The following is a 22,646-nucleotide window of genomic DNA, read 5'->3' on the forward strand; positions in this document are numbered from 1 at the left end:
GCTAAACTTTTGGAAGTTATTGTTAAAAAACTTGTTTGTTAAAAAATAAATAAAAAGTTACTAAAAAAAATGTTTCCTTAAATGTCTCTTTTCCTGTGTATCTGTAGGTTTGTAATTCATAAGGTATAAATTTTTAATTTCATATCTTAAAACTGAATCGAGATAACTTATTGTGAAATTTGGTACTGAAGTTAAACTATCATTTATTATGAAATAAAGTATTTTGAACTTACGTTTTCAAATTTAAAAAGACTAATTTTTAAATCATTTATATTCTGTAATTATTAATTTGTCAGATTGTCTTTTATTCGGTGAGATAATGTTTGAATAAAATGAACAACACTTATTTCAAGAAACGTGAGAAGCTGTAAAGGGATCTATGTATTATAAAAATTAACCTGGATGTTACTAAAAAATTAAGTTACACTGTCAATCTCTTTGACAGTGTGAAAGGATTTTGCACTTTTTTACAGAAGGTTCTATCTTTATATCTTGGCCAGGTTTGGTATTTCTTGTATGCTTTAAATAATTCATAATATTGTCAGTGACAAGCTTGTAGCTTATATATGTACAAATATGTTTTATGATCAATTCATCAAATTAGCTTGGTTCTGGGAATTTGGTACATATATTTATAAATAGACTGACTATAAATATATACTCCCATTCTTTTTTTTATGAAGAATTTTCCATGTAAGCTTAAAGCTTATGAATGGGAATGTAAAATGGATATTTTATAGGGTATGAAAAATGCCATGCCTGACCGGGGTTTTTTTTTTTTGCTGACCTCTGGATGAAAGGCCGAGATACTACCACTATGCCACTGAAATTGGCAATATTAATTCATTTCATTACAGAAATTTTTTAATTCAGATGAATAAATTTTATAGCTAAAGTTTTTTTCCCTATAATCAGGTTGTGAAAGATAATCGTATTATTGTTTACAAATATGTATAAAAAGCTATGAAAAATGGTTAATTAAGTAAAGTAACCTTGAAAATAAAGATTGTGTTCAAAAACATATTAACAAAAATTTTATTTAAAATTTAAATCCACATGGTCATTTTGTAATTGAAAAATCATCATCATTCGACATAGTGAAAAAGCATATTCAAAAAAATAAATGGAAAAGTAAAAAAAAAAATATATATTAATTGAAAATTAAATAGTAAATATAAAACATTGTAAAATAGTGTTTTACCTGGATTTTTTTGGAATAAAATATAAAACGAGAAATTATAATTAACAATGTCATTTTAGCAATCCCAACAGAAAGCATAAATTTAGCGTAAAATTATTTAAACTTAAATTTCCAAATCATATTGCCTCCCATGACTTATTAATTTATGTTCTTAAATTGGTTGGATAGAATTTTTTGTCTGTACGTACATACATACATACAAAGGCACGAGGAAAGTTTCCACCTCACATTGTATATTTCATCCTTCAAAACATTTTAAAAAAAACCTTGCCACCTTTCTTCAAAGATGTGGGAGATGTGACTCATCATCCCAAGCTCTTAGGAGGTCATCATTACTTGTAAAATGCCTCCCTTTCAGTCTGTTCTTCACCTGGGGGAACAGCATGAAGTCATATGGAGTGAGATCAGGACTGTAAAGAGAGTGCTCTAACAGTTTTATTCTAGTGCTGGGCAAATACTCAGAGCAAACTTTGGAAAAGTGTGCTGAAGCATTATCACATTATCTATCATGGTGAAGAAACCATGTGTCCATCCTTGAATTTGCCCATTTTCTTGAGCTTTGACAACTTTGGGCAGTCTTTCCGGAGTATACTACTGTAATTAACTTCTGAGTTTCCAACACAACTCTTCTAAAACTCCTCCCACACTTTCCTCTGACCCTTGGTTAGAATATCATAATGTACAGTCAAGTTACAACACTGTTCACATAGGGAGGTTTTCCATTTTCAGACTCTTCTTATTTCGTGGCACCACGAAACATGACATCTCATCTGATCATCTGGTGCTGAAGTTATTCAGCACCCAAAATGTACACAGTATTCTAACTTGAAAGTGATCTCGCAAAATAGCATGAACTGGTTATATATTAATGGCCAAGGACACCTCTATTTGGTGGTAGGTGACAGATCTGTCTGTCTGGAGCATTTTTTGTACTGCAGCAACGTTTCTCTCAGTCATAGACGAAGTCAGTCAATCAGACTTTGGAGCGTCGTCAAGGCCAAAATTTCCTCTTTCAAACTCTCAGTACTACCTAAATGTTGTACAATGAGGAGAATCGTCTCCAACTATAGGAGTCATTTCCTAAGCACTTATCAACAATTAATTCTTGTGAAAATTGCCTGATGTTCAGTTTTTGCTATCATTACCTCTTTTCAGTTAAAAAGCAAATGACACTGAGACAGCAGCTACATGCAGGTTGGGACCTGTCTAAACATGTACTTACTTGTAACCACCTGTATAGGTATATATATATTCTAATACAATTTTTTCCAGATTCATTGGTTTTGATCATTCCAGTTTTATTTTGTTGATGAAGTTCTTCTGATAGTTCCATAATAGTTCCCTTCTAGTTAATTTAAATGAAAACTACAAAATATTCTTAAAACAAAAAATTATATATGTAAATAGATTTGAAGGTTTTCTTTGTCATCATGATTGGGTAGTATTAGAATGTTAACAGCATAATTATATATAGTTGCTATCATTATTTTGGTTCTCATAGTATGTTCATGTAAAATTTGCATTAAATATTGTGAGTGAAAAATGTAGATTTGTAGAATAAAATGTAGATTTAAAGAACTGTTTGAAAATTGATTTGAGAAAACTCCTCGATATAATTTTTTTTATGAATTTAATTATATAATACCCTATTGTGTTTTGCAGTAAGTTTTAGCTTATATTTATTAATAAACTTTTTATGCCGCTTCTCTGTGTCCCTTATCTTATTTTTTTCAAAATGGAGGTTACTTGCTTTTTTAGATTTCTTTGACTAAATTATTACAATATGACATTTTTTTTTGAAAGGCACATCTTATTTTTAAATAAAAATAAAAGTTTTAGAATAAAGTGTAACTAATTAAAAATAAATACTAAACTTAAAAAAGTACTTTTCAGCTTTTTAGATTGTTAAATATTTGGTTTTTTTTTATGTCAACTTAAAAAAATCAGAATTTAAAGAACTGACAAGTATTTTTAATTTTTTTGTCTGTTTTTTAAGTTGGTTTTATTTTTTTAAAAGTAATTATGCTTTGATTTTTAAAATTTTAAACTGCTTACCACTTGCAATTTTCTGAAATAATATTTTAGTTTTAAACATTTTAATAGGGAATGTTAGTTATTATACAGAAACCAGAATATAGTTGATGAGACAAGAATAACTCTGTAATGATTGACTATTTCAATATAACTTCTCTTCATAGAAAATTATAACTAATACTAATGTTAAAGATATATTTGTTGCAGTGCAGTATTTCTCCTTGAATTAATTAGCTTAATGAACCAGTTTACAATTCTTTATGCTTTATTTTTATTTTTCAGATAATTTGTTGTATACAGTATCTATTAAAAAAAAGAAATAATTGTAGTGTTTGTGTAAAAATAACTCTTGTTGGAATTTACTGTTGCTGTTTCTAATTCTGCTCTTGAAATATGTTGATAAAATGGCTACAAAAAAAAACAGTAGTTTCATCTTATTTAAATCATTCAATTTTTTTGTGTCAAAATATATATATGTATATATATATATATATATATATATATATATATATATATATACACACACATACAATGATTCATCTGGCTTTATTAAGATGTTTGTGCAGATATAATTATTGATGACTTTTTTTCATGGAATGATTATTATCTTATTTTTTATTCATCTCCTATTAATATTGTGTATAAAATAGGTTAATTGTGCTCTACTATAATAAAGCTCCTGTTGGAAGTTATTTGCATATGTTTCAATACAAATGTGCTGAAGTAGTGGGGTCTGTTCAAAAAGTATCTTTGATGTGATTTAAAACAGAAATATAACACTTCAGTTTTTTAAATCTGTTTTACATCTGCCTCCTCAAAATTACAATCCTTGTGATTTGTCCCCTACTCTATTTTTTTTACCATTTGTTCAAAACATTTCTAAAAATCTTGTTCTGCTTTATCATATTGTTTTTCATAATGCCTCTCATATATCTAATCAGACCCCTTAAAGCAGTATTTTGTGGAAACCAAATATCAAAACTAAGGGAACTTGAGATATCACATAATTAGTAAGAAACTTCTAGAAGTTCTGGAAGTGCAAGTATTGTTCATAATGGAATTTTCTGTTATGTGATTTCCATATTCGGTGATGCTTATTTAATAATATTTTTTTTCATTATAAAGAATAGTATAGAATTTCTTGATTGTTATAATATTTATTTATTGACCTTATGGATTCTATTTTGTGATATACTATGCAGTCAGGGCATGCGAAAATCAGCATTTAGTAACTTTTATCTCATTTTATATTTCTACATTGAAATTTGACCATTTTGGTAATCACACAGTTGCTCATAACTCGCAATTGGAAAGAGATAGTTGAGCAAAACAAATGTGGCATAAAAATACATTCTACTTGCTACAAGAACTTCTGTATATTTTTCACATAGTCACCATTTACAACTATATATTTCACCTAGCAGTGACCCAGTTTAATTCATTCTGTCAGGGAAGAGTGCTGGTGGTGGTCTTTCCTTGATCCATGACCTTACTGCGTTGTAGAGTTCATCGTCCATGGTGAAATGAATACTCTTAATATCCCTCTTTAATTGCAGAAATAATTGAAAATGGCAGGGCGACAAATCTGGTGAGTATGGAGGTGTGGAATAGGTTCAAATTTCAAGTTCACTAGAGTGGTTGCACGTGTGTCAAACATGACATACATGTTTCCTGAGGTGTTGTAGCAACTATGTATTTCATAGAATCTACAGTCAACTCCGCTTCTAGTTAGTCAAGGCTATATTTGGAATTTAAACCACTGTCAAGAAACTTTTTTCTGGAAAATTTCTGATGTTTAAGTTTAGTGCCCACCTATTCACATTACTGAATTTTAAGGTCAACTGTTAGTTGGTGATGTTTAAATCATTTTGATTTGGAGCATTCTTTTTTCCAATATTTTTGTATTATGTTAAATTCTTAATCTATTCAATTAGAAAGTTAGTGTTATTCCTGTTGATTGTTCAGTTTTATTGTCACTAAATTATACATTAAAATCTTCTATTCTATTTATTAATTAAAAAAAAAAAAGAATAGTTTATAAGCTTGTATAGTTTGTCTTTAAATATTTTTTCTTTCAGAGATCAAGACTTTTTTTCAACGTCAATTGAACCAATGTTATTTGAAGGAAGAGAAGCTGAATTATGTGCTTGGTTAAAAGATATTGGATTTATACAAAGGTCGAATAAATGTAAAACACCATCATGTAATGGACATGAAATGTCATGGAAAAAAGCACGTATTATTGATAAATATCATTGGGTTTGTCCTTTATGTAAAAAGAAGGCATCTATTCGTTTAGGATCTTTTCTTGAAGATATACAATGTAGCGTTCGTTCAGCTATTGAAGCTATATTAGGTTGGTGTGAAGGTGTATCTGTTGATGGACTTCAAAACGATGGTAAAATAAAATCTAGTATCGTTAAACGGATATATTCTCAATGCAGCAATGTTGTCGATTGGTATATATTAAAACATCCTGAAATATCAATATTAGGCGGTGAAAATTCTGTTGTGATTATCGATATATTTCCTGATGGTTGTATGACTATGACACCTCATAATAATAATTACACTAAGCAAGTATTATGTGTAGCAGATACATTATATATGCCACCTCGCATTTGGACGCATATTTTGGAACCTGGAGAATCCAAGGTATTGATTACAATTTAAATGTATTTATTACTAATTATTTATTTTATTTATTAATACGTTTTTAATCCATTCTTATTTGTTTTATTAATTATTTTCTATTAATAAATTGTAATTATTCATTAATAATTTTAACTGGCTTTGTTACAGTTTTACTTTGGATCTTTATTTGATATAAACATTGTTATTTTCATTTATCAGGTGAAGTTAATAAGCTTTGTATCATTCTTATTTCATTTGAGATCTCCGTTATTTTTAACAGATGTTTTGTATTGCAGACAAATTTTTCTGGAATGCGTTATGAAAGGAAAGTTTATTTTTGAAGTTAAGAATCTTAATACCCAAATATTATTTTATTTTTAGTGTTAAAATATATTTGTTTTTAATATTTCAACTGGGCTAATAGTGTAATCTATATTAAACTTTAATTTTATGTTTCCAGTGCCAGTTACATTTACTATTAATTAAATATATATTATTCATAATTATGTATGCATTCTTATTTCAGTTAATATTGACTATTTACATTTTTTAATTATTTTTTTAAAAAGCATTTTAAAAAAAAAATTAATAGTATTTAGTATTAAGTAATAATATTTATAAAGTATTTAGTAAAACATTTTCGGATTTAAAAAAATATTTTTAAAGGTATAACAATTTTAACTGTGTCTTATTAAAAATTGTACCAAAGTCTCTGCTAGTGTTAAAGAAAATGGGAAAGATTTTTCCTATTTTCTTTTGTGTGTTATTCTTATATGTAAATGATGCTTGTTTATATATATATATGTTAAACAAATCAAAATAAAATATATATATAATTTCTTTTTCCATAGGGGGAGGAAAAAGCTCTACCAGCCACAGTCAGGCCTCCACTGACACAGTCAGGCCTGCACTGACGGCAGTGCGGGACTCTCACCTGCTAAAAACCTTCCCCTCTTATTATGCAGGGGCTGGATCTAAACCATATGGTATGTACAGCCCCTGAATGATCACCCAGGGACTCCACTATCCGAATCTGGATGACTGTAAGGCATCCCCAAGGGGCAAAATTGCATAAGTTTATTAGTAAATCAATTTTAATTATCTCATTAATCATTATTTTATGTTATTAATCAATTTTATAATATTAGCAAAATCTAGCAAATCCAGAAGTTTATTCAAAGTACCTATTAACATATAACAATTTTTCACTATCACTAATACTGTACGTAAATATATTGTATGTATAGTAATGTATGTACTACATAATGCAATAACAAACACTTATTAAATCTGCAGTAGCTAATGAGAGAAAAAATGTAAATTAAAAATAAAAAACTAATAAATTCTGCATTTTACTCTTTCAGATATATATATATATATATATATTTTAATAAGGTGTGATTGATTCTTATTTTAATGACTGAAAACATTTTCTTTAATTGAACTTTGTAGTTTGTATGGCATAATAATGTCACACAATGAACTATCATTCTATCATATCTGTAATGAACTACAGTATAACATTATCATATTCAAAACAAGCACACATTCAGGTAGCAAATGATAAATGGAAAACTTACCTTGTTTATAAGTTTTTAAAATTTTATTTTTTTCTGAGAGGCATCATAGTTAAGCCATAATGTGGTTAAACCACTTGCAGATAATCAGGAGTTGACTACATACATGGTCAATTATAATACAGTATTACGTACAGTTAATATATATTATACAATATGTGTATGTATATATATATGTTTTATTTATTGGCTGATTTGTGGAATTCTTATGATTCATTACCATAAGATATACGATTTGATTCCTGAAATGACCATCATTTTTTAATTTTTGTTTTTATTTGTAAATTATAAATTACAATTTTTTTTACAAAAAAAAGTGTTATATTTACAGATTATAATAATTTTTTTTCTTTTATAATACTTTTATTTATAGTCGCATCAACAATTAAAGTCATCAGCGACTTATCAGTGTAATGTAACTGTACCGGTAAATTTGTACTCTTGAACAAACTCAGTTCGACTACTGAGACGTTAATTGAAACCCAACTACTAAAGAACACTGATATCCACGACCTAGTATTCAAATCCTATATATTTATTAAATATAGGTTTTTAGTTAATTTTTCATAGTTAATAGTAGTTATAGATATATATTCTTTTTTACTAAAGAGCTTGTTTATTTGTGCTAGATTTATTTAGAGTTATTAATGTGCGTGTGCGTGCATACATTCACACAAATATACTTCTGTTATATCTACTGATATTTTTTCTTGTTTGTTTATATCATTTCTATTCCATATTGATATTTTTTATTACAAAGTTCCTGAAAAAAATAACCAGAAAATAATTTATTTTTTATTAAATTAAGAAAATTATTTATTTAATGAACATTATTATTTCCCCTCCTGAATTTAAAATATTTATTAATAAAAATAAAAATTCCAGTAAATCTTTATATTTGTCTCAATGAAATCAATTATTATTATTATTAACTTTCGTTTAAACAAAAAAAAAGGTTGTCATTAATATAACATTCTTTTTATTGTATGTGTACACTATGAGGGTTGTTTAATTTAACCCATTCTTTTCGTATGAGGGTTTTTTCATTTAAAAACTGATACTGTATGCTGGTAGTAATTATAGCTCGTATAATTGTGTAACTGGATTTTGTTATGTTCCTTAATGAAACTGTATATTTATATTGTTTTTGTTGTGTATGTAGCTTCTGACGTTAAAATTATTGGAGAAGTACTAAATTCTTTAGAAAGCTTTCTGTTACTTAATATATAAAAAATTTCCTTGTAGATTTATGTGACTTATTTTTTAGCTTTATTGCCTGTCTTCTCCAGAAAGCAAATATACATCTTTTTTCCATTTGTATGTAAGGCTTTTCCAGTTATCCCTAGAAGTATTTAAATTTTTTTACCTACTTACAGAAAATTTCAATGATGTGACAGTACGTACAAGTGTATAGTTAAAATTAAAAAATTATTTTTATTTGAAAAAAAATCATACTTTATATTCAGGGTATTTCTAAATTAGTTATACAAAAGTAACCTTTAATAATTAAAAAGTAAATAACTTACAGAAATGTTTGATACAACATTGAGTACAGTATATCTTCAAGTTTCATTTACAAATGTTCAATATGGCTACTGTGGCAGATATCACATCTGAAATCAGTTTCCTGCCAAATCCTATGAAGCATGTATAGATCTGTGGTGGCAACTGTTTCTGTTATTCGGTGCCACAGCTTGTCGATATTTTCTGGAAGTGAAGGAACAAACACTGTGTTTAATGTAATCCCATGCAAAGAAGATCTGTCTTTAATGTAACCCTGTACTGAGAAGTCCATTGGGGTTTAATCAGGTGATTGTGGTTGGCCAGGAAATTGTCCACCACATCTAATCCATTGTTGGCACTTTGCTATTGAGATATGAGACAATTGCATGATGATAATGTGGTGGCATGTCATATTACTGGAAAATGAATTTTGTGCCTATATCCTGTTGTATTTGTGGCATTAAATAATGTTCAAGCATGTCTAGGTATGATATGTCAGTTACAGTTGACGTGGCAAAAAAGAAAGGACTGTAAATTTTATGACAGCTTACACCACAAAAAACATTTCCCTTAGGCATATACTGTACATGTTTGATTGTGTGATGGGGATTCTGCTCACCCCATATCTGAACATTATGTCAATTCATCTTATTGCCGGTTTGGAAGGTAGCTTCGTCACTGATCACAATTTCATTAAGATAATTACCTTCAGTCTCAATTATATTTGACATTTTTACACAAAACTCAGTTTGCTTTTTCTTTATAACCTTCACTTAAAACTTGTATCAGTTGTAATTTGTGGGGTTTAAATATATTCGATTACACAGTACCCTCCATATTGTAACCCTAGGAATATTCAATTCTAAGCTGGAATATCCTGTTGATTTATCTGGACTATGAATTAATGTCTGCTCCTTGTTCGATTGCTGCTTCAGAAACTTAAGACCTACCCTGATCTGTTGTCGTATGTGACACACAACCTGTTTCAATGAAACGATTGTACCATGCAATGACAAACTGTCTTTGAGGCGGTTGCTTGCGATATTTAGTCGTGAATTGTCTCCATATGGTAGTAGCTGATTCGGATTCATGAAACCGTAAACAACACTTGAGTACACTTTGCACCTGTATGCCACTTCATGTTGACTGATGAAATTACTCATCTGTGCGTGCCACTTGGTGAGAACGTCCGAAACTAACTGTGTTAGGTGGGAATGAAACTTGAAAATATGCTGAATTCAGTGATGTATCAAACAATTCTGTAACTTATTTACTTTTTTCATTATTATAGACCATGTTTGTATAACTAATTTAGAAATACATATATATACACACACAGGCACAGACAGAGGGGTCCAAAAAAATGTACTCAGTTTGCTAGTCTATTTCTCGTGACAAACTTGACGACAAGTTTTGGCACAGAGAGGGCTATGGTATGTATTCTAAATGACCACAGCAGCTTTTATACAACACTCATGGCGCCGAAGTGGACACCGAACTATGGCTGTTAGTGTATCTGGTGTAATGGCAGCACATGACTCTATGATTTTTTCATGTAGTATGTCGATTGTTGCTGGTTTTTGTCAATACACATCAGTCCTCCAGAGGTAAAAGTCCAGAGGTGTCAAATCAGGAGACCAGGGTGGATACTCTACAGCATCTCTTCGACCCACTCACTGTCTGGGTAAATTTTATTGAGGTACAACTTCAGTATTAAAAGCTTGTGCTATAGTCAGATTGGCAAGTTGAGATATTTCTTCTACAAGAGATCAGAGGGTAGTTGTCTGCATCAAGCTATTATGAGAGCAGATGAATCTTTGATAACCCTAAACCTCAAAAATACGCAGTACGATCCATATTTAAAAAAAGTTTCTGAGATTACCAGAATTCAATTCCTTATTACCAGATATTGTATATATGGATAAGAAGAGAAAACTCATGCTCCTTGTGGATGTAACTGTGCCACTGGTAAACAATCGCACAAAACGAGAAAACAAGAAGATAGAAAGATATTTGTCGCTTGCAGATGATGTGAAGGATATGTGGCATCTGAATGAGTAATAACAATAGTGGTGCCATGGGGGAAATCCCTGTAAATCTCAAGAACTGTGTTATGAAACTGGATGTCAGTCATAATGTGATAACTCTCCTCCAGTGATTTTAGGAACAACAAATATTATGAGGCATGTGATTAGTGAACAACACAATATTTTTTTTTTCTCTACTCCCCTGGGCTGGTCCGACTTGGTGGTATTGCGCCACCCAGGGGAGTGTCTTGTTTACTCAAACAGGCCTTCCCATCTACTGGCTATATACCGGCATGGTAGGTCGGCCTGCCGGTTAGCTCTTTTGAGAGTTACACTTTTTTTTGCCCTTTTAGACACCACGCCATACCAGGTATGTCGTGGCATGGTGTCAGGTCTTTTCTTAATTAACTTATTCCTAACCCTATATTTCCCCTGGAGTCCTCAGCGGCTCATCGAGATCGACACACTTCGGCATGTCGACCCTCATCGCTGAGGCTGTCCACCCTTTCCTAACCTAATACCCCAGATTTCTTTCGTCCGTATTCTTCTGAGAAATAACTCTTCTGACGAAATCATCAATTCTTTTCCAGTTAGCTTCACTGCTTAGCATAAATCTAATTGTCTTAGATGGAGTTTTGCCAGTTATTGCCGCATGGTGTCTTAATGTGGCCCACCTATTACATATAAAAAACGTGTGTTCCACATCATCCAGTCCCTCACAGTACATGCAATTGGGTTCTTCCCTTTTACCCACTTTGTTCAAATAACTGTTAAAACAGCCATGCCCTGTGAGGAACTGGGTCAAATAATAGTCTGTATCCCCGTGTTGTCTCATTAACCAGGGCTTAATTACTGGTATAAGTGACTTGGTCCATCTGGCCACACCGTCCTCAGTCCACCTTTCCTGCCAGTTGTTGATAGTGTCGCCTCTGACCTCTTGTTCACCTCTCCCTAGTGTCTTTTCAACACGTTGTCTTGCGATCAAATCTATCCGGTGAGGCACACCGGCCAGTTCACATAGGGCTTCATAAGATACAGTCCTATATGCTGCTACAACGCCCAGGAGTACTCTTCTGTGCGTCCTCACCAACTTTTCCCTGTTCCTTCTGATTGTGATGAAAGGCCACAAAGCCGGCACTGCGTACATCAGTGAGGACACAACATAGCCTGACCCCAGGGATCGCTGTCAAGTTCCTCACAGAGCCTGTTCCAGCAGTCCCTTTTCTCTTTCTTAATGGCCTTATTAAGGGACTTTCTCGCATCCATGTATCTTTTTGCTGGTAACCTTCCCTGCCATTCTTCAGGAGCCTCTGTTTTTTCCTCCGGAGCGTTTGCAATTCCTGTCTCTTGCTCTCTATCTCTACCGTCCACCAATACACAGCGCGTTTCCTTGTGGTGTTACAAGCCAATCTATCAATTTCTTGTTTGACGATATTTGATAGCGTCTCTGGTGTTTGTTGTTGTGTGTCAATTAGTTTGTTTGCTGTCCTACTAATAATTAAATTTATTTGTTCCACAGTGAACCGTGGTAGGGGGACATGATCTCCCTGCCGGAAGTCCGCGTCACTCAAGCTCAGGATCGAGGCATAGTGGTCACTTGCGATATCATCTGTCAGTACCCTCCAGTGATACTGCTCCCTTCTCCATCTGAAGTCTATTATTGCTAGGTCAAGTACTGACTCGTGACCTCTAGCCTCAAACGTAGGTGTGGCATCATTGATGCAATGACAACTGACAGTCTCCGTGAGGTCGGCCAGAATTTGTCCCCTTCTGTTTGTATATCGACTACCAGCCACCACCATCTTGCTGTTGAAGTCGCCCAACATTACTATTCTTTTTGCTGAATTAATTACTACACCTTGTAGGATATCTATAAATCTAGTAAATTCCGTGTGGTCAATGTTGGGCGACACATACACACCCACAATCAAGGTCGAAGCAGTCTACAGCCACTATCTCTACAGCCCTGTCCCTGAACTTGAGATTCCAAGCTTATATCCATATGGCTTATGGATATGGCTTATATCCATGAATTTTCCACGTCCCCATCCATATCTACAGTCCAGCCAGACTTTGCCGCCTCATACTTATTTGGCTCCGTAACCACAAGGAAGTCCACGTGCTTTTTGGCGACGACTTTACTAATTAAGTCGTGATACAGAGAGCTTCTGTTTGCGTTTGTAAGTAAAGATTTAAGCATTATGGCTCTTCTTACATTGTCACGCTCCAGTACGGTGCTCCTTACTGTTACAGTCTAGACACAGCTTAGGCTCATGAGAATCTGCGATCTTATGTCCCTTACTACCACAATTATAGCAGAGCTCGAGTCTGTCGGGGCCCTTGCACTCCTGTCTTCTATGACCTGTGCCCCAACAGTGGTAGCACCTGTCCTCATCCTATCTGACCTAGGCCTGACAGTTAATCCAATCAATTCTGAGCCGCTGTTCGACTAATTTACATGCTGCCTTATACCCAGCCCTACATGTAAATCTGCAGCCCTATCCCTCAGAATGGTGGTGAACTCTTCGGCTCTCTGGGCTTCTTGTATCCTTACGTGGAGCTCCTCGTTTTGTCCTTTGCGTAATGAAATCACATTACTTGCTTCTTCGCTAGTGACAGCATTCTTCATACACTTGAGAAGCTCCGCATAGGACTTTCCTTCCGCTTTGACAATCACCGTCCGGCTCTGTTCAGCCGGTGGCGTGGCCTTTTTATAGGTATTTGATTTGTACCCAAGTGCCTCACCCCGCCATCTCCCTGCAATGTTAAAATGTTCACCGGCTCCTTTTTATCTCTTAGAACATAGGACAGTATCTTTTTTGAATAATTGCCTATACTGCCCGTAGGCAGTATGTAGGTGGCATCAGGAGATTGTGTCGCTACCTTCCTGATCGCTTTTAATAAAATAGTCAAGGTTTCCCTTTCAGGAGCCCCAGAATCAAAGTATATTTTAATTTACTTTTCCTCTTCTCTGTAGTTCGATCTCTGATAATAGACATCTCGTCCTTTAATATATCGCCAACAACGAATTTGGGACCTTTATCCTGGTCACCAATTCTTCTTAAGTCCCTAAGGCTACATGTGTCCTCCACTTCAGAGGGTAGTTCCGTAACCATACTCAGTTTGCTTCTTAAAGAATTTGGCCACCTCTTGGGTAAAGCTCCAATAGTTCTTCATCCTCCAATTTTCTGGACAAAACCTGTTCCATTTGATTATCACCCACCATCATGTCTGTTTGGGTGGCCTGCGTTATTTTTGCCAAGGGGGGTGACATCTCGGTCAGAGCATTGAGTCCCTCATATATCTTTTTGAGTTCCTGCTAATGTGTGACTATATACTTGTTCAGGCCTGGTCCCATGTGCTGCTTCAGTGAGACCATCGTTATGCCGAACTGATATATTAAGCTACCTAGTGTGTCGGGTAGCTCCTTCTTCTCCTCCGAAGACCCCTGTCAGGCTCTTCTTACCCTTCACTTCTACTTTCTTGATGGGCGCCATCTTCTGCATGCTACCACTTTGAGACGAAGTCCCCTCTAACGGGAGCGATCCTCTTCTCCGCATTATGTGCTGCTGAACTCAGGGGACAATCCCGAGTTCAACGAGTACCCACTCGAGCAGGGGCCCCAAAAAAAATTTTTTTGGGGGGGAGGAAAATGTATCTGTCCAAAAATTGGGACAAAAATTTTGGGGGGTCAGGGGTTAGGAAAAGTTATGTGTCGGATTTATGTTGAGGAATTTTGGAAATAGGATGCTTTGGACGGGAGTTATTGCAGGAAAGGTAAAACCCCTATTAAAGCGTCTCGCAGGACTTAGAATAATTACCTCGGAAGAATACGAGAAGAAATTTTTTGAGTCCTTGTTTCCGAGTTATTGCTCACCTTAAAGAGCCTGTCGAATGACTTAGAAAATTTTCCTTCAATATTCTAACTCTAACCTCAAAAAACACTATATAAAATGTTAAAAAAGCAGATTTACAGACTTTTTCAGACTTCAGTTAACACAACAATGTTCCTAATACTCGATCTCACCTTTACCTATTATAATAATTAAAATATAATAGGCAAAATATCACTAATATTACAATTTCACAAGTGAAATAAAAAACTTGGTAAGTCCGCATCCAAAATCTTAAAAAGTAACAGTCCGTGTCCATTAACCAAACCTCTTAAAATCCCGAATGATGAATCCAGTAAAAACACCGAAAAACCAACCAAAAAACACTATAAACGCAGAGCGGTACAAACACGTCCGAACACTGTGAAGTCTCCAACTCGACTGAACAACACAATTATAAACTAGAAAAGTTACCGTCATGATTTTTTGCAGTACACCTGCCGAAACATGACTAATCAGTGAAATGTCATGTCTTCAGTTCAAATCAGTGACTGAAAACCAACAATAATAACAGTAATAATAATAATTACATACAAAATAAAATTTAAAGTAATTGTGTCAGGATTTATTCATAGGTAATTAAATATTGAAAACCAGAATGGTCGGCCTGAGTCTGTAAGACTACACATCATTTACATGTCATACATATCCTTATCTAATTGGGTCTTGGGAGGGTTGTTTATTGTTCACCAGTTGTACAGATTGCAACGTACAAATTAGGAAAATAAAAATAAGTATATATTATTATTCTTATATCGATATAATATAATATTATGTAAATAATAATAAATGCTTGTTTTTATTTTTCTAATATGAGTGCATTGCAATCTGTTCAACTAGAAAACAATATGCAAATCCTCCCCCCTGGCAAGTGAGATGCACTTATCAATACTATATCAGTCATGGGTTAAAAGAAGCTTTTTGTTTTATTAAAAAAATTTTTGTTTTTAGTCTTTTTTTTGTTATATATATTAAAAGAGAACCAAAATAATTTTTAAAATTAAACTTCTAAGATAAGAATATGAAAAATTGTAGGATAATATATATTAACTTTGAACGCTAATGTTTTTTTTAATTTTTAATTTATTTATTGGTTTTGTAAAAATTGCTTGTATAACTTACCAATAAAAATTTCTTAAAACTATTACAAACATTTTTTCTGTACAAAATCACTGTTTTATAACTTGTACCATATTAATAGTGTGAACAAAATGGTCAGACTAATTCAAAATGACAACATACATCTCTACCCTGTTTTATTTTTAGTTTCCAAGTATGCTAATTTGTACATACATGTGTTTATGTGGATACATATTTGCACACACACAAACATACAAACACAAAGTCCATATACTGAAATACTGAATATATTGATTTTTTTATGAAAGTGAACATTTTAATTGTTTTATAAATTTAATATATCTATTTGTTATATAAGTTGGGAACAGAGGAATTGGTAAATCTAGTTATGCCGTACCAGCTATTTTTTGTTTAATATATTGCTATGGTTAAGTACTGTATTTAATTATATCGTGTTGGATTTGTGACCTGGTTATAATGAACTTTGTATAATTGGGATATTTATTTTAAGCAAATTCCAAAATAGAAATCCTAAACCACAGTTAGTCATCCTCTAAATTAGGTCTACGTTTAATGTTATATAGCAGAGCATGCATGGTTTATTCCTATAGTTATTAAAGTAATTAAAGATTCCTTTTTATTATAGTAATTAAATAAAAACAGTATATTGTAATAAATTTTGTTTACATGTTTCTTTTTTTTTGTGGCATATAAAATTAATTCATTATTAGTTATTTATGATGTACCATAATTTGCTCAAATTTAAGATCTGTTAAATATTTCATTAAAACTGGAAAAAATAAAAAAAAGTTTTATTAGGTTATACTTTAAAAGAGTTTTTAGTAAACTAAATTTTTTATTGCTATATCAATTTTATTATTTTATAATTTTCATTCCTTGATTTACAAGTTGAAAAAATTAATTAAAGTAAAGTGTTTATAAAATGGAACTGAAATATAATGAGAGGTTGAATGTAGCATACAAAAAAGTAGATTTTGCTGTATGATGAAACTGTGTGTGTGTGTGTGTGATACAGTGCATGTGTGGTCATGTGTGCATGTGTACATGTCTATACATACATTAAATCAACTACTTAATACTGAAACATTTAATATGTCATAAAGTTTTAAGTAAAACAATTGTTCAGATGATATCTGCTTTACTAACAAGATAAAATGTTCTTGAAGACCTGGCAAATTGATGAAATCTTAAAAAATTCACAAAAGTGTCAATGAAGATTGTTGTTAGACCATTGAGATTCTGATTGATTAATTTGCCTTTGCAGAATGTTAATGTAAGATTGTGAATTTTGAAATTGTTTCTTGATTGTAGACAGATGACCGATTAAAACAAAAATATTAACAATATTTTTTCACAGTTTTTTATTAGAGAAAACAAATGAAAGTTTTTTCTTTGTTAAGTCTTGATTGGATTTGATGGAAAAATTATTGTCTAGGTACAATATATGTTGTAATGGGAAACACAAAACTCACCAAAACTTCTCATTAATTTTTCACATTGACACCTTGCGTTGCAATGTTAAAAATATTTGCATAAAAAGAATAATCTGATTTTTCTCCCAGATTTGTAATTTGCTTTGTTTCATTGAATTTAGGTAGGATAACATCTGCTCTATATATATATATATATACACATAGAGCATGTTTTGTGACATAAAGGGCTGAATTAATAATTGTTGCTTAATAATAATCTTTGATCATAATGATATTCTTCATGCTATCAGTCCCTTTTTAAACAGAGTGAAGGTGTATGTACCTTCATTTTAGGGGTACCTACTTTTAGGGGGCTAAATATTAATTTTGGCAAGCATGCTCACAGAGAGAAGACAGTATTTTTAGCTTGGTGAAAAGACAACAGGAAATCACTTCTTTACTGACATCCTCACTTTCCTTTGTTTGATTGTGTTTGCTTTAGATAGTGATTTGTAACTCATGGCAGATCGCCTAACAGCTGTTTCAACTCTGGCACCTATTTGTTAACTGGGGTAATTTGATGTTATTCCTGTTAGTAAATTACCAGAAATTTTTTTCTATCTAAACAAATTTTGCTTTTATATATACATTTAAAATATTAGTCCTTTTAAAATTTTATATCTTTGGTGTTCTAATGGTTTTACTCTCCCCATTTACATGATCCATGTACTTTGCCATCTTACATGATCCATCAGGAAGCTGGATCATTTCTTACATCTATTGTCCACCACATTTAAAGGCCACTTCAGATTTATTAAATGTAATCTGTATTTAACTATAGTGAAACCAAACTTTAAGCAGTTGAATATGTACAATTGTTGTTTAAAGCGAATGGATAATACCTGAAAAAAACTTTATTGGTGTTTAGATTTTAGAGAAAGCATTCAAAATACTTTTAGGTTCTATCACTGTATAAATTCTTATGAATTTTATTTGTTGTTTTTTCATTTTTTTTATGTTTAAATAATACATGTAGAAATTTATATTCTGGTACATGTATTATTGATTTTTCTGTTATTTGAGTTATAAGTGTTGAATTTTTAACTAGGTTAATAGGTAGCAATTTAAAATGTCGGTTAATAATTAAAAATTCTGCTACAGAATCAAAGTAATATAATTTGCAATTCATATTTTTCAGCATTTATTATTCAACTATTATTCGTCATACCTTTATTATAATTCTATCTATAATTTTACCTCTATCCCTCTTTCTTTTTTTTTCTCTGCCACACTCTTTCTTTGTCTCTCTCACTTGCTCTCACACACATGGATACACTACATTCCTACAGTGACCTTGACATATCTAATAATAATAATAAAAGATTGTTTTGTAGGTATTGCCTTGGACTATAATTAGGTAAGTATAGAAAGTTACAGAATTATGTTTTTACTAGTTTTTTTCCTTTTTGGCATAATGTTACTTCATTTTTTATTTACATTTATTAATTTTAAGTGTGTATTTATATTGTGCTTATAAAATCTTAGTTTTGTTATAAATTATTTTTGGCCTCTTTTGAATTGATTATTAAATGTTGCTATTTTGTTTTTAGGATATATATTATTTATATATTTCATTTAATATTAACATTTTCCTTGTATTTTGTTGTGTATAGTAATTTAGTTTATTTCTATTTTATATTTATATGTTGTCCTTCATTTCTTTTTAAGTGGTTTTTTTTTCAGTTATGTTATTTAATAATTACTTACTTTATTATTTACATGTGAACTTATTTATTTTAATTGATACAGATGTTATTATTCTACATTCACTTATTTATTGTGAATAGTATGCTTTTGCTGTTGTACTTGTTTTTAATTGTGCTTGTGACTGAAAATTCATAATTTTAGTCTTGTGTATTTTTCCTTTATTTCAGAAATCAATTTTTTAAGACTTCATAATAGTATGATTATATTTTTTATTATTTTACGTATAAGTGAAACAAAATGCTTCACAATGATTTCAATCATTCTGGTTGACTGTGGAATGCCTGTTGCCATTTTTTGTGTTCTAAAGATTGGACAACTTTTTTCTTAAAAGTTTTCTATGAATTTTCTCTCTTTGACACAACTTTTTCACCTATGCCCAAAAGAGAGGTTATTAATATCCCATTGTGGATGAAGAGGAGCATAACTTTCTGAAATTCTTTAACTGATTTTGTATGATAAAATTTGTCTAGGATCCAATCTTGTTTTAATTTTTTTTTTTGTATTGGTATTTCTCAGATAAAAGAATAGTTGTACTGTATGAGGTTTGATAAAAAAAATACTTGCAATTTTAGTTTTTCTCAAAAATCTTTTTATCTATTCATTGATATTGATTTTGTCACCTTCAAAGAACTAAATTTCAGATATAATGTATTTGTGCCAGTGCTTTTTCCAATCTTCAAAGCACCTTTGGAACACAATTTCTGGTGTGGTGTTTAGCTCCTTCAGTGGTTCAGTCTATCTCTTCATTGTTGGCAAAACATTATCTCTCATGGCTCTTTTCAGCCTGGGATATAGGAAAAAGTCACAGCGGCCCATGTCTGGTGAATACGGTGGCCGAGGCATTGTAACTTGTTGTTTTGGCCCAAAATTTACAAAAAAGTCGTGAAGTGCAAGCAGGCGCATTGTCATGGTGCAGTTGCTATGAATTGTTTCGCCACAAATTCAGAAGTTTTCTTTCGAACGCTTCACACAATCAGCATAGAACTTGCAGGTAGTAATCCTTATTCACTCTCTGATAGTGATTCGGTGATAGTCCATAATCATTTTCTTTAATTTTTTGATGTCATCAGTTGTTGATGTGCTGGGTGTCAAGGGTGCTCATCTTCAACATCTTCAAGGCCGTCTTGGAAATGTTTGTACCGCTTGTTTTATTCAAAGTAGAATTCCAAAAGCAACATTCAACTTTTCCAAGGTGGTGCTGGACTTTATTCTATTCTTAAAGAAAAATTTAATGCAAATTTTTTGTTCCATTTTTTCCACTAGTTAAAAATCACTGGCCATACCATACATGTAACCTTTTCGACGGCTAACAATAAACTACGCATCCAATGTGGCTACCAAGGTAAACATATGTTAGGGACAAGTATCAACACTGTAAAAAAATAAAATGGTGACAGTTAAACTTATACAGCCTGGAAAACTTTTAAATTCTGCCTATTTTTTTTTTTTTATTAAACCCCATATGTAATGCTTCAGTAGTAGTGTTGTATTGCTTCCTATAATTTGAAATTATAAAGATATTAATAAACATTGGTTCTAAATGATGTGTCAAAGGGATTAAATTATTGTAGTACTTCCAGGCAACTGAATCTTTGTGTGCTGTAGGTATTAGCACATGAGATCAGCATAATGCTAAAGGAGTTTTTAGCTTTTGCATTAGTCAAGCTTGTTGGTGGGCCATCTGAAAACATTTATACTTTTATGTGGCTGTCATTAATATATGCTGGTTTTTATTGATTTGTTATGAAAGTTTTGGTAATCTATATTATCTTTACTGCATACTTGGAAGTCTATGACAAAATTAAGGGTGATTTGAGTTGTTAAAGAAAAAACAAACAAAAAGTAACTAGTTTGATATTATACATTCTTTATTTGCTATGTAGCTATAATCTTTTAAGCATCTTTTGAATTAAAAAACTGTCTTTCTTGTATATGTGAATAACTGTTTCTGATCTTAGCCAGTTCTATCCCTTACTGTTTTTAATGAATGATGTTAAAATAAAATGTGGAAGTTATTAGATGTGAAATTTGGGCTGTATTGCAAAAAATTAGATCAGAAAGTTCCCATTGAATCTCTAAATAATGTGAAAAGTGCAGATACCAATGTGTGGTTGTTCATTGTTGTAAACAAGAAAAATTTCAACATAAGCATTACACAATGCCTGTTCTTAATAACGGCATGGTTTAAAAATTTTGAAAGTGTTTTACATTACACCTCTAATACAGTTATATTTCTGACTTCATAAAATTCACTTGCAGGGTAGCTTTTTGGTTCAAGAAAATAGTTTATTGTCTTCAGTGCTAATTGAGTTTGATGAAATTTATTTGCCTCAGTGAATTTGAATGATGTCATTCATAAATTATTGTTTTGACTCAACATCAGTTTAAGATATCCTCATTTATTCCCAGTTATAATATAAAAAGAAACATGCATTTTTCTTGTGTAGTAATAAAAAAAAATGCATGAACAAATGCCATCTCCTGATTTTTGTATATGTCAGTCAGCAATTTTAAGTTTCTATTTACACAGAGTTCGACAGTCTGTTTTTCAATAACAATTTTCTATACTTTATGTTATGCAATGTTTGGAAATTTTATAGCAAGACCAGTAATCATAAACTGTCAGTTTACTCAAATGTTTTGCATTTTGATTGTAAAAAGTATCCTTTTCAAAAAAAAAAGTTATCCATTTGAAAAATAGGTTTGCCACTAATTTGGTCATCATAAACATTCCTATGGCCATTTTTAAGTTAATGACCAGAAAGAGGTGTAATCCAACAAAGTTAACTTCACGTAGTTACTGCACAGCAGGTGGTAGGGGAATTCCTCACTATGCTGTAGAAGCAGCTTGGTTGTTAGAAAAAGCCTGGCTAATACTGAGTAACCTTGACTGACGTGAGAAAAAGCCTGGCTAATACTGAGTAACCTTGACTGACGTGAACAAACACATTTGCAATATAAGTAGCCATTGCTGATGACTGATAAGTTGTTTAAAATTCTGTTTATTTTTCATTTATTTTAAATATTTTAAAATAGTTATTTTTTGCGATAAGTCATAAGTTTATATTAAATTTTATAATTACATTATTTTCTGTTACATTATTATTCTTATAAAATATTTATTTACAATAATAAGAATTTCAAAATTTTAACATCTCAATTCCATCCATGTTATTGTCTGCATTTTCAGTGGTGTCGCCACTCTCATTGCACACCTCTACATCCTCGTCACTGTTGTCACCCATTGTTATTATTATTTTCTCCGCCTGCATGTCTACTACTCTGTCAATCTTGAAGTAATTGTTTTTGAATTGCAGTAAGTGATCACAGCATTTCTTTCAATATACTGCTGACAGCTTGTTAAATTTCTGTTGAACTATTTCTTTGACAACATCGATTTTATTGTTTTATTGTAGGTATTGACAGCAGCTATGTCATTCTTTACTTTTGCCCAAATTAATTTGATTGGGTTTAACTCCGGAAGATAGGGTGCCAAT

At 31.8% G+C, this 22,646-nt stretch overlaps 1 protein-coding gene across 1 annotated transcript in view; it reads left to right on the top strand.

The window, feature by feature from the left end:
- LOC142322912 (uncharacterized) overlaps positions 1 to 22,646 on the top strand; it is a 38,237-nt gene that overhangs the window by 8,795 nt on the left and 6,796 nt on the right. Inside the window, exon 2 of the mRNA XM_075362000.1 lies at positions 5,314 to 5,890. Within this exon, the coding sequence (XP_075218115.1) occupies positions 5,314 to 5,890 (577 nt within the window). The remainder of the gene's footprint in view (positions 1 to 5,313; positions 5,891 to 22,646) is intronic.

Source organism: Lycorma delicatula, chromosome 4 (genome assembly GCF_047948215.1).
Source record: "Lycorma delicatula isolate Av1 chromosome 4, ASM4794821v1, whole genome shotgun sequence".
NCBI classification, from domain to species: Eukaryota; Metazoa; Arthropoda; class Insecta; order Hemiptera; family Fulgoridae; genus Lycorma; species Lycorma delicatula.